Raw genomic sequence first — 14,296 nt, 5'->3', positions numbered from 1 at the left:
TCCATTCATTCCCCTCAATTTCTACCATCATTATCTTAGACTAAAACATCAAAAATTTTAGCCTAGGCTACTGCAAAAGCCTTCTAAATGACCTAAGTGCATCCATAATTGTTACCCTCCAATTCATTCTCTATATCACAGCCAGAGTGACATTCTAAATGAAAGCTAGATTATTTAAGATAAATGAAAGTTGAAGAATTTAAAGAAGGAAGTAGTAATGGTGTGTTGTGCATCTCACCTCTCATCTCTATGCCACCCTACATGGAGAAAGAGAAGTGCCTCTCTCACAAAAAAGCCAAGAGGCAGCTGGGTGCGGTGGCTCACGCCTGTAATTCCAGCACTTTGGGAGGCCTAGGCAGGCAGATCACCTGAGGTTGGGAGTTTGAGACCAGCCTGACCAACATGGAGAAATCCCGTCTCTACTAAAAACACAAAATTAGCCGGGCGTGGTGGCGCATGCCTGTGATCCCAGCTACTAGGGAGGCTGAGGCAGGAGAATCACTTGAACCCAGGAGGTGGAGGTTGCTGAGCCGAGATCGCACTATTGAACTCCAGCCTGGGCAACAAGAGCAAAACTCCATCTCAAAAAACAAACAAAAATAATAATAATAATAATAATAATAAAAAGGCCAAGAGGGATTTCTTCAAGGGGACCACTTTAGAAACTGTAATACGTCTTCTGAGGTTTCAGGAACCAAGGGACCAGAATTGGACTCATTCTTGAGAAATATAAAGGGTAGATACTGACTACCACACCCAGAGTTTAATGATTACATATGGAATGGGAAAGAGATAAAGTTATTAAGTAACTTTAGACTTTTTAAGTTAACACACATGTAAAAATCTTGGGTAACATGAAAAAGCAAAATAAAACAGGGTGTAAAAGTCCCAATCAAGTAGAAGAAGAAAAGAATGGAAAGAGGAGAAAAAAGAACCTTAAAATAAGGTAAGCAAGAAAAGAAGACAAAAATGAGACATAGAAAAAAGTGGGACAAATAGAAAGTACAAAAGAAGATGGTAGGAATGAAAACAAATATATTAGTAAAAATAATAAATGTAGTTGAACTAAACTCTCCGACTAAAGGACAGAAATTGTTAAATAGGCTAAAACCACAAAATTCATTTATGTCTTTTATGACAGATATATAAAGCAGGTGAAAGTTAAAGGACTGAAATAGTATCCCACAAAAATATTATCCAAAGAAGTCTGGTGCCATGTATCAATAACAAAAAAAGCTACAAACAAAAACAAAACACTGAAACTCATAACAAAAAAACCCTGATTTAAAAATGGGCAAAGGATTTGAATGAATTTAATGCTATAGAATGGTACACTTTAAAATGGTTTAAAAAAGCATAATAAAAAAGCCACGGTCATGCAAAAAAGAATTGTAATGATAAAAATAGTCACTAAATACCAACAAAATGTTCAACTGATCATGAAGATGTAACAATTCTAAACTTATATGTACCTAATAACAATCTCAAAATATACAAGGCAAAATTGACACAACTATAATTTTAAAATGGACAAATCCAGTATACACAGTAGGAAAGTTTAATACAACTCTCTCAATAATTGATAGATCAAGCAGAAAAAAATCATTAAGGATACATAAAATTGCAATATCACAAGGAACAGGATTAATCTAACAAATAAATATTAATACTGCACTCAGTAGGAAAGCATTCAGAACACAACACCTCAAAATATCTGCTCTAGCCTACTGGTTGAGTTAAAGTCACTTAAAACACATGCGCGCACACACACACACACGCACACACACACAACAGCAAATGCAGAAAGGACATTCTGACCTACCTAAAGGAAGGAGATAAAACTCCCATGTGGAAGGTGTCCATCCTCCTTGCACCTGGAGAAGGACACTGTTTTTATTACTAGAGATGGGGAGCCAAAGCCAAATCTGTACAAACAGACCTTGTTAAACTAACCCTTATCTTCCTAGCCACTTCTCCACAGTTAACTACCCTAGCCCAAGCCCCCTTGCCTTGTCACATTTTCACAACTTACTACTTTTTGTTCAACCCAGTATATACATGTTTAACTCTAACTGCTTCTTCAGGGGTCTTCATTTCTTTAGAAGGACTCCTATGTCACATAAAACTTACATTAAATAAATGTGTATGCTTTTCTCCTGTTAATCTGTCTTATGTCAGTTTAATTCTCAAGCCCAGCCAAAACACCCTAAGAGGATAGATGTAAAATTTTGCCTCCATACAAAATATTTACTGAAATTGACCATAATGAATGGCCTAGTCCTAGGCCATAAAGTAAGTTTCAAACAATTTCAAAAAACAAATTTTCAAGGAACAAAATATTCCAGTCTTAAACTCTTCCAGAAAATTAAAAAAAAAAAACAATTGTCTATGAGGCTAGTATAATCTTGTTAATAGAACCACAGAAGGACAATATGAGAAAGAAAAATTACAGGTAAACTTCCCATATGAACACAGATGTTTAAATCCTAAATATTAGCAAACTGAGTCCAGAAATGTATGAAAATAGATAATACACAATGTCAAAGATAGGTATATTCCAGAACTTTAAGGTTGGTTCAACATTAAATCCACAATATAATTTATAATGTTAAATAAAAAGTTAAAGGGAAAAATTATATAGATAAGCTCAATAGATACAGGAGAAATAACAATTTAAAACCCCAAACTCTAAATCTCTTAAACTAGAAAAACAGATGTTTCTTTAAATGATAAAGGGTTTAAGAAAACTATGAAATGCTTATATATATATATATATATATATAGAGAGAGAGAGAGAGAGAGAGTCAGGAACAACAATAATTCCATTATCTTCTACTTAACAAAGTATTGGAGGTCCTAGACCCTATAACAGGAAAAAGCTATAATATGCTAAGAAACGTTAAGGAAAAAACAAAAAAAAATTATAGTCGACCTTTGAACAATGCAGAGGTTAGGGATGCCAACCTCCTGTGCAGGTGAAAATTCACATATTACTTTTAATTCCCCCCAAATTTAACTACAAGTAGGCTATTGTTGACTGGAAGTCTTACCAATAACATAAACAGTTGATTAACACATATTTTGCATATGTCTTACATGCTGTATTCTTACAATAAAGTAAGCTACGGGAAGAAATATTATTAAGAAAATCGTAAGAAAGGGAAAATACATTTATTATTTCTTAAGTGGAAAGGATCATCATAAAGATCTTCATCCTAGTTGTCTTCTTGAGTAGGCTGAGGAGGTCTTACTGACTCAGGGGTGGCAGAGGCAGAAAAATTTCCATGTATAAGTGGACCTCCATAGTAACAAACCCATGTTGTTCAAGGATCAATTGTACTGGCAGGTAATATGATTATCTACTTAAAAATATTTATAAAGTATGGAAATTTCTCAAAAAACTAAAAATAGATTTACCATTCAATCCAGCAATCCCACTACTGGTTATCTACCCAAAGGAAAAGAGGTCATTATATAAAAAAAGACACCTGAACACATATGCTTATTGCAGCATAATTCACATTTGCAAAGATATGGAATCAGCCCAAGTGCCATAAACTGATGAGTGGATTAAAAAAATGTGGTATATATATATACCATGGAATACTACTCAGCCATACAAAATTATGAAATAATGTCTTTTGCAGCAACTTGGATGGAACTGAAGGCCATTAACCTCAGTGAAGTAACTTAGGAACAGAAAAACTAAACACTGCACGTTCTCACTTAAAAGTAGGAGCTAAGCTATGGGTATACAAAGGCATACAGAGTGGTATAGTGGATATTGGAGGCTCAGAAGAAGGGAGGGTGAGAGGGGTGAGAGAGGAAAAACTACCTATTGGGTACAATGTACACTACTTGGGTGATAGGTACACCAAAAATCCAGACTTCACCACTACACAATTCACCCATGTAACCAAAATTCACTTGTACCCTTAAAGCTACTGAAACTTAAGAAAAAATTAAAAATTTACCTCTACTCCAAAACCCAAGATAATATGTAGAAAAAGTACTAGAATTATTAAAAGAATTTAGCAAATTTGAAAAATATAAGATTACTCTACAAAAGGCAATCATAAGACTTCTGCTTTTGCTTTAAATGCAGAAAGATGCACTCAAACAAGAAAACAAAACAAAAAGTAGATAAAGTACAAAGTCATGACTTTTCTCTAGCTTGTCTGAGAACTAAGGTCACAAGATAACCAACTAAGCTGAAATCCAGAGCAATAAGCCATTCCAAGGAGAGATTGAACACCAGGACAGTGTCACCTATGGAAGAACAGGGGAAGGAGAAACAGTGCTGACCACAACACAAGGAAGTAAGAGTTAGCTGAAGTTGCGAAAAAGTGCCAAAGGCCAGGTATATGCTAGCATGTGAGTCTGGAAGTGCTTGGGCGCCTGACAAATGGGAGTCTGCACTCACTTGCAAACTCCACTGGCTTCCGTTGAAGGCTTGTGGCAAAGACTGGGGAAGGGCCATAGACCAGAGACAGCCACCATTGGTGGTGCAGGTAGTTTGTGGGGATCAGAGGTTGGGAGGAAACAGGCCTGAAGCATCACCTACTTCCCTGAACCTTCTCTCATAGGAAGTAAAAACCTCAAACCACAGGAGGTTGGGCACAGAATACTTTCGCACACAGACCTCAAAAGAGCTGATCGATGGCTGAGCGTTAGGGGGTGCCAGGAGGGTGCTGGCACAGAAGTCCTGCCTCCTTCCCTCACCCTTTTCCCTTATAAAGCAAATGCTTTTACCTACTGTCAGAGAAGAAGTAAAGGTACACTCACCCACAGGGCCCAGGGAAAGACATATAACAGAGAAGGGAAGGATGAAATAATAACTTCTATCCCTTAAGAGGAATCAGGAAGCTGTCTTGGTCCTAAAATTCTAAAAGAATTAATAATTATTAGTTCTTTTCTGCTAATAATTATTAGCAGAAAGATAATTATCTTACTGCTAGGAGAAGAGCACGAAATTCCCACCCAAGATCTAACAGTGATATAAGGCAGAGTTTGGTTGCAAGAGGTAATTTCTATTACCAGGTTTTGGGGTTTTTATTTTCCTTAATGGAACTTGACAAGCTGAGTCTAACATATAAATGGAAGACCAAATGCCAAGAAAAGGCAGGGGGAGGGGGTTATTCACATGTGTTTCACAATTAGAGTCATTTAGTCAGTGTGTCACGGAGAAGACAAATACACCAGTGAAATAGGAGAAAGGACAGGAGCGGACCAATGCATATACAGGACCAGGATATATCACAGGGCAGTGCTGCAGATCAGTGGGGGAAAGGAGGGGCTTGTATGGACAATAGATTACCCGCGTTAAAAAAAAAAAAGAAAAACTGGATTCCCACTTCACACTAGGCACATCAATTCTACACAGGTAAAATTGAAAAGCCGGGTGGGGTCGCTCACACCTGTAATCCTAGCACTTTGGACAGCCAAGGTGGGCAGATGACTTGAGCCCAGGAGTTCAAGGCCAGCCTGGGCAACATGGCAAAAACCCATCTCTACAAAAAAAAAAAAAAAAAGCAAACCACCCCCCCCACCAAAAAAAAAAAAACACAACTAGCTGGGCTTGGCGGCACGTGTGTGCCTGTAGTCCCAGATATTCAGGAGGCTGAGGTGGGAGGATCACTTGAGCCAGGGAGATCAAAGCTGCAGTGAGTCATTATTGTACCACTGCACTCCAGCATGGGTGACAGACGAAGACCCTGTCAAAAGAAGGAAAGAGAAAGGAAGGAAGGAAGGAAGGAAGGAAGGAAGGAAGGAAGGAAGGAAGGGAGGGAGGGAGGGAAGGAAAAGTTTGATATGATTCCAAAACAATATAGGAGAATAGCTACATAAATTGTAGTATATTCATGTGAGTGAATTATAGACCACATATCAATATGGAGTAATTTCAAAAGTATAATGTTATATGAAAAAGGCAAGTCATACATTTCATAAAACTAGTATTAAAGCTCTAAAGCAAAACTTTAAAAGATGTTAACATAAAATCCAAGACCATGCTTATCTCTGGGGCACAAGGGTCATGTGGGGGTGGAGGGGAGGCAGGAAAGAAAAAAAAATGCTGCCCAGAAGGACTGCTGAAAGGATGAAGGGACCCCAACACAGTGACAGAATTCCAGGGGCCGGCAGGGCGAGGGTAGTTGTCACTAGTGGCAAGGGTAGCATTGCCCATAACCAGACTCTGGAAGTCTCCAACAGGAGGACTTCTTGTCCCTTTACCTCACCTCTCTTCTTTCACCCAAACTCTGAGGCTTAAGAAAAGACCAGAAGAACAAGGATGAAGGAAGAGAGTAGTGGTTGGGGGAAGGTTCCAGGCTGAGAGGAACAGCATGCTCAAAGGCCTCCAGGCCAAAAAGAGCAGGATGTGTTAGAGAAACCAAAGGAAAACCAGAGTGACTTCACTGCAGTGAACAAAGCAAAGAGGTCACTCAAGAGAGTGGAGCCAGGTCAGTGGGGCTTTTTGAGTTCCAGTAAGGAACCTGGGTGTTATTCCAGGAGAAATCTAGGATTCTCCAAACAAGGGCTCAAGCCCCAGGAAAATACTCTCTCAATGCTGTATACTCCCCTTTTGTAGACTTAGTCAACTGTAATTACATACTTGTCTGCTTCTGGGGCTAGAATATAAGCTCACGGAATGAGGTGCTTGAATGTCATGCTCCCCACTCTGTTGCAGCACCCGCCACAGTGCCTTGCTGGTAGTCAGTGTTAAATGATGATTGGTGGAGTAAGTGAATGGCTCTCTCTGCCTTATGCCCTGACTACCTGGATAACTGCCTTTGGCCTCCTGCCAACCTGAGAACAGTGGGCTCCCAAATTCCTCACCTGCCAAGTTGAAGTTCCACTTGCTCTCCAGGTCTCTGACCCTGGCTTTGCTCATATTTCCTGCCTTGAAGCTACCCATTCCCTAGTTTCTGTGCAAACAGAGCAAAGTTATTGAATCTTATCACGGATTGTGCTGTTCTGGTTTTTAAATATTCTGATCCTTGAGAATGACCATATGCTTTTAAAAATAATTAGAATATAAGAAATTAAGATAGACATTGGTATAATATTAATCATATTAATATTAAAAGATTGAAAAGTGATTCTGTAGGTTTTCTATAGAAGAACACCCACATAAACACAAACTAGCTGATCTGGAACATCACACATACAAGATCCACCTAGAGCAAAAAATAATACTAGAGATTACTGACACTTTTGTCAGAGACAAAATTTATACAATCCTCATGAGAAAAAATATTGCTGACGTTTGTTATATTAGGTCTGATTCCCATGTTCACCTCCGCTTCTGAGTGAGCTGCCTCACGGTGCAAGGTATTGTTAGCTGTGCGATAAGATATGTATTGACAGCCCCAAACACATATAATATACAGATTCCAACCTGGTATAAGAATAGAGTCCACCACTTGGAGACAAGGTTAATATCTTAGACTATCTGGGCTGCTATAACAAAATACCATAAACCAGGTAGCCTATAAACAGCGGAAATTTATTTCTCATAGCTCTAGAGGCTGGAAAGTCTGAGATCAAAGTGCCAGCAGATTTGGTATCTGGTGAGGGTCCACTTTCTGGTTTATAGATGGTGTCTTCCATGGTAGAAGAGCCTAGCTGGCTCTGTCCTTCAGTCCTTCGTGGTGGAAGGGCCTAGCTAGCTCTCTGGGGTCTCTTTCATAAGGACACTAATTCCATTCATGAGGGCAGAGTCCTCATGACCTAGTCACTTACCAAGGGCCCCACCTCCTAATACTACCACCTTGAGGGTTAGGATTTCCACATATGAATTTTTGGGGAAAACAGATATTTAGACCATAGCAGTGAGTTTCCGGTAATCTGAAATTGTTGAAATTGTTTCTTTTTTAGTTGGTAGATTTGGGGGTTATATAATTCATATTCTTTTTTTTTTTTTTTGAGACAGAGTCTCACTCTCTCTCTCAGGCTGGAGTGCAATGGCGCAATCTTGGCTCACTGCAACCTCGGCCTCCTGGGTTCAAGCAACTATTGTGCCTCAGTCTTCCCAGAAGCTGGGATTACAGATGTGAGCCACCACACCTGGCTAATTTTTTTTATTTTTAGTAGAGATGGAGTTTCGCCATGTTGGTCAGGCTGGTCTCCAACTCCTGGCCTCAACTGATCTGCTGGCCTTGGCCTCCCAAAGTTCTGGGATTACAGGTGTGAGCCATGGCACCCAGCCAGAATTCATATTCTGAATAAGAGTTATTAGGCCTTAAAGGTAGCTTTAAGGGTTATTAACTCTTACTGTAAGCATTTCTGAGAATTCTGTATATTGTTCAATGCAATATTTCATAAAAGATAGCCTCCACTACATTAAATGTGTTGGTCTCTAGGATATATAAGAATTGTCATGTGAGTAAACTCAGTGGATAGGAAGTATCCAGTGTTGTCCAGAATATTTTTGACACTCATGAAACACATTTCTATAGCTTGGCCTGATGGCACTGATATACATGGTCCTAGGTTTCTAAAATTGGGGCAGCATGCAAGACATCTTGGAGTCTTTAAATGTATTTGGCCTTGTGGGGTATCAAAAAAAGACTTACTCTATTTGACCAAGAAAATTATTCAATAAAGTAGGTCCAAAAATTTAGATTCTATTGGCCAGGTGCAGTGGCTCACACTTGTAACCTCAGCAGTTTGGGAAGCTGAGATGGGTGAATCCCTTGAGCTCAGGGGTTTGAGACCAGCCTGGGCAACATGGTGAAACCCCATCTCTACAAAAAATACAAAACTTAGCCAGGCATGGTGGTGTGTGCCTGCAGTCCCAGCTATTCTGGAGGCTGGGGCCAGAGCATTGCTTGAGCCTGGGAGGTTGAGGCTGCAGTGAGCTGTCATAGCACTACTGCACTCCAGCCTGGATGACAGAGCAAGACCCTATCTCAAAAAATTTAAAAAGTAGATTCTAGAAACCAATATGCCATCTAAATAAATGCAAATCACTACCCAGAGTGTATCACTTTTCCATAGTGTATATTGCTGAACTTCTTGCTGTAGATTGTTTCCTGGGGTTCGTTCTCAGGTACATATGCAAAAAAGATAATTTCATCTAAGGAGGTATGCTGTGGGGCAAGAGCAGTCTCAAAGCCCATATCTGGAGGCTGGAAACAGAGAAAAGAAAATATTATATTTAAACTACTTTATATTTCAATTATGGCAAAATTCAAGTCACAGATTTATTTCCAGTTCACATTAAAACAATACTGGTTCACTTATCAATTGGAGAAATACGTCAACATGTCTGTTGGAACATCCATGTGTGTGCAAGGGAAGATGTATTTTCCTGTTAAGGAGGAATGGAAGTTCTGATGACTAAGATGTGGTGTAAGATTCCTATACCCTTCGTGGATGGTTGGAGTGAAAGGGTACATGGAAACTTGACTCACATTGTGGGTGTGTGAGGAGCCTGGAGATGCAGATTTTAGAACTGGGTTCTTATTTGAAGTTTTATTTAGGAAAGGGCCCATGAAATCCCTGTCCTCACTTGCTGCTCCTGATCTCGTGCTAGAGACTCTGGACAGCTGCTGTCTGAGTCTCCCACCTGGCAGCATAAGCTGTTCTCCTTTCCTGACTCACAGACCATCCCTTGCAGTCTACCCAGGCACTTCTGGCCTAGATTTCTGATCTATAGGTCTTTCTTTTCAACACACCTTTCTCTAATCCTGACCCTGTCCTGCTTGGGGAACTTTTAGGGGAGAGAAGAAAGGTAGGGACCATCCCCAAAGGGGCTGCTGGAGTTGACTTTGTTGCTATGAGACAAGGTGTGGGTGGTAGATCGTGCAGACTGGTTGGGGACACATCCGTCCCATAGTGCCTCCAAGACTCATCTTCTGTCATGCTTTTTTTCCTAGTTACTGAATTTTGGGAATGCACTGAGGAGAAATGGGAAATAGATGCCAGGAAAATAAATGTGGGACTGAGCCAAATGGCTTGAGGACTCTTGAAAATCACTGAAATGACTAAACATCTTTAGAATTCTGTATGACACTGCAGCCTGGGAGTGGCAAGTGTATACTAGGGAAAGTGTATGCAAGTCCAGTGAAAGGCAGCAGGTGGCTAAGGGCACAGGCCCCGGAGCCAGTTGCCTGGGATAGATGTCTAATCCCAATAACTAACCAGCCTGTCTGTGCCTCACTTTCTTCATAAGTGAAATAGGAATAAATAGTTGTTATAAAGATTGAGAGCTCCAACACTGTAATAAGAGCCAGCGATTATTTTTATCCAGAGAGAACGCATGCATAGTTTGTGGAGAGGGAAGTGATATTGCTGAGTATGGCTTCGTCAAACTTGTCCTAAGTATACAAATACCTGTAGGGTTTTTTTTTCTTTTAATAATTTAAACTTTCATGTAAGGGAACTAAGACACTTTCTACAAATTGTGAAGTTGGTGAAAAATGGAGGTAAATGCTTTTTTTTTGGTTAGTTCTACCCTCCTGCTCACATCATTCGCTTTGTATAAATGCAGAATTCACACCCCAGACTTGGGCAAAGACACAGGGAGTCACATGTGGCATCTTAACTCTCCCATGGAAGTTCCTGCCCTCATTCTCTATGCATGTCTCAGAGAGGGGAAGCTAAACACCATCCTCTCAACTGCAGCTTTGGCCTGGTAATTGGAATGATCTTTTAAAACCAGATCCATTTCCTTTAAGTCAAAGGGCAAGTTTTACTAACCCCAGTCAAAAATGTTTGATAATTTGCTGATGGTTTGAGAGTGTCCAGTTTTGTAACTGGTGCCCAAGGATGAGCTACCTTCACAAGCAGCATATTATACATTAGACTATTATAAAAACCTGTATCAAGTGTTATCTATAAAGAAGATAACTCCTTTTTATGTTGTCATTAGAAAAAGAAGAAACCAGAGAGAAGGGTTAATAGGAAAGAAGAAAGGTAGACCACAGCTCATGTTCCTTTTTTTTTTTTTTTTTTTTGAGTCAGGGTCTTGCTCTGTTGCCCAAACTGGAGTTCAGTGGCACGATCACAGCTCACTTCAGTGGCATGATCGCAGTTCACTTCAGCCTCAACTTCCCAGGTTCAAGTGATCCTCCTGCCTCAGCCTCCCAAGAAGCTGGAACTACAGACGAATGCCACCACACCAGGCTAATTTTTTAATTCTTTTGTAGAGATGGGGTTTCACCTTGTTGCCCAGGCTAGTCTCCAACTCCTGGGCTGAAGCGATCTACCCACCTGAGCCTCCCACAATGCTAGGATTACAGGCATGAGCCATGGCGCCTGGCCTCACAACCCATGTTTCTTCAGGGCCAAACTTAAGAGGTAGAGAATCAACCCTACCTTGGCCTGGGTTGGGAGTAATGGTTTTAGCTTAGAAGTAATGGTTCTAGCTTAGAATGTTTAGTGGTGTTCTGTTGTGAAGATATTTGCATGAAGATATTCTAGGTGGAATTGAAGCTATATAACTCCATATGGGACTTGGAAGAAGATTTGGAGATGTTTGTGGCACATGGTGGTTCTTCCTTTAGTTAAATAGAGCAAACTGCATTAATGAGTTTGTCCCAAGGAAAATACTTTCCAATTTTCCCATTATTCTGTGTATTGAATGTGGCATCTATTCTTAAAATAAGGCAAACTGTTTCAATGCATATATATACTGACCTGTCCAAAAAGATTTCTAGAATTTCCAAAGGCTGTGGGTGGTCCACTAGCTTCAAAGCGACCCAGAGTCAGCTTATGTAGGAATCCCAAGTGATCATAGTATAATGTGAAAATTCTCTCAGTAACACTTCCAACTGCACTGTATCTTCCCATTCCTATTAGGAAATACAGAGAAGTGTCTTGATACTGATATAATAGAAGTCAAAAAAAGTTAATATCGTATCTTGTAAAGACACCTTCATTTAAACTAACAGGTGGAAGTAGGGCCCTGAGACTCCTGAATTAGGAAAATGCATGTTAGTTTGTGTTAGGTCCCTGGGAAGTCTTTTCCAGACTCCATGTCACTACAGAATCTGTTCACTGAAGCAGGGGAAGAAACACAGAGGGGATGTTTAATTAAGAGATCTAGAGGAAAAGAGGTTAGGTCTCTCTAGTAGTGGTTTCTCTTCCTATTACCAGCAAATCAGATTCCCGAAGAGGTAAAAGGCAGCGAGAAAACAACCCTTAGAAAGGCAAGGGGAATCATCAGTAGACATTGGTCATTAAGCTATACTAGGATTAATATGTTGAACCAAACTGGGTGTCTTGTGGTTCTCTCATCCTTAGGGCGCCACACTGAGAGGCACTGTCAGTAATCAGATGGTGCTGCAGCACTCACTTAGCCAAATAGACACTGGTCCTGAGACAGGTTCCCTTCCCTTGGAAGGAGCTAGAGTGAAAGATCATGGCTCAGGATGAAAAAGGCTAATTTCTGCACACTGCATCCCACCCAAACCCACCCAGTTAGCTCAGGCTCTCCTAGTTCATTCTACACATTGGAGTGTCCAGGCCTCAGTTTTTAGATTTCTTCTCTCACTATCTTTGGAGATCTCATTCAGTTTTAGGATTTCAAATCCATCTTTAGATGGATAATTCCCAAAGTTAAGTCTACTGTCTAGTGCTCTTCCCCGAAGTCTAGGCTTATGTAGCTAACTGCCTTCCAACAGCTTCATTCGATGTTGGTTAGGCCTCTCAAAGAGAACTCATTCCAGACTGAGCTCCTGATCCTTACGCAAACCTCCTCCAGCCCCAGCCTTCCTCACTTTCATTAATGGCAGCTGCGTTAATGCTGTTGCTTAGCCCAAAAACCTCAATGTCATTCTTAATTCCTCTGTCTCTCATACCCTGTATCGAATCCATCAGAAATCCTATTGACTCTAGCCTCATAATATATATAGACTCCATCCACTTCTCACCTCTGTCACCACTATCACCCTGTACAGGCCACTGTCATCTGTCTTGTGCCTCTGAATTGGTCTCCGTGATTCTGCCTATAGCTCCCTTCAGTCTATTCTCAAAAAAGCATCCAAAGTAACACTTTCAAAATGTTAAGTCACTTCATCCACTCCCCTCATCAAAACTCTCCATGGCTTCAACCTCTCTCTCAGTAAGAGTCAAAGTCTTTGCAATGCCCTCCAAGGGCCACCGTGGTCTGAATTCCAGTCCCTCTCTGACCTTATCTCCTATGACTTTCTGCAATGCTTACTCTGCTTCAGCTACACAAGCCTGAGGTTGTCTATCTCCACAATTAGATAATATGTTACAGGAATAGCTGGGCTCCTTCCTCTCCAATCTCACACTTTTAATATATTGTTCTTGCCTGTCTGGACTAATTCAGCCCTTCAACACAATGATGAATAGAGGTAGTCGTAGATGACATAGCAAAAGCTTTTGGTGTGTTATTAGAAAATCTGATTGGATATTTGCTATAGCTTCTTCCCCCCCTAGATACTCTTAATCAAGAAGTTACATTCTATTCATGCTTTAATAAATGTTTGTTTAAAAAATCATGAATGGCTGGGAGCAGTGGCTCAAGCCTGCAATCCCAACACTTTGGGAGGCTGAGGCGGGCAGATCACCTAAGGTCAGGAGGTGGACACCAGCCTGGCCAACATGGTGAAACCTCAGCTCTACTAAAAATACAAAAATTAGATGGGCGTGGTGGTGGGCACCTGTAATCCCAGACAATGCAAATCAGGGCTGCAAATCTTACAGAGGCCTTCCAATGGCTATAACCTCTCAGGCAGGTTTTTTCTCTCTTTTTCTTTTCCTACTTACTTAACAAGACGACTTTGTTGTATTCCTTGGGGATATGTGTGAGTGTGTATGGATTTACCTCTGATTAATCTTTATCTTAAGGGTAGAGCCCTTAGGGGTCCTGGTGTATGGTGGGGCACACCATCTATATTCTCACTACCTGGGTAGACTCAGGGCCATAACTCTTCATTTGTCCACCAAATTCAAAGTCTAAGTTTGCAGGAATTTGTAAATCTCTTCAAGTCAAACGGACTGTGGTACTGTGTGTCCTCTTTACCTCTCCAAGTATATTAGTCTGTTTTCATGCTGCTAATAAAGACATACCCGAGACTGGGTAATTTATAAAGGAAAGAGATTTAATTGACTCACAGTTCCACATGGCTGGGGGAGGCCTTACAATCATGGCTGAAAGTAAATGAGGAGCAAAGTCACATCTTACATGGCAGCAGGCAAGAGAGCTTATGCAGGGGAACTCCTTTTATAAAACCATCATATCTTGTGAGACTTATTCACTATCACCACGGGAAAGGCCTGCCCCCATGATTAAATTTCCTCCCACCGGGTACCTCCCACAATACGT

The 14,296-nt window shown here is 40.5% G+C and overlaps 1 protein-coding gene across 1 annotated transcript in view; it reads right to left on the bottom strand.

The window, feature by feature from the left end:
• The window catches only part of CATSPERB (cation channel sperm associated auxiliary subunit beta), a 153,847-nt gene that overhangs the window by 51,143 nt on the left and 88,408 nt on the right, over positions 1 to 14,296 (bottom strand). The window contains exons 15-16 of the mRNA XM_030803388.1: positions 11,641 to 11,795; positions 8,974 to 9,128 (exon numbers count right to left, since the gene is read on the bottom strand). Of these exons, the coding sequence (XP_030659248.1) occupies positions 8,974 to 9,128; positions 11,641 to 11,795 (310 nt within the window). The remainder of the gene's footprint in view (positions 1 to 8,973; positions 9,129 to 11,640; positions 11,796 to 14,296) is intronic.

Source organism: Nomascus leucogenys, chromosome 22a (genome assembly GCF_006542625.1).
Source record: "Nomascus leucogenys isolate Asia chromosome 22a, Asia_NLE_v1, whole genome shotgun sequence".
NCBI classification, from domain to species: domain Eukaryota; kingdom Metazoa; phylum Chordata; class Mammalia; order Primates; family Hylobatidae; genus Nomascus; species Nomascus leucogenys.
The sequence above is the reverse complement of the archived record's forward strand: the minus strand, read 5'-3'. Positions and strand labels throughout refer to the sequence as shown.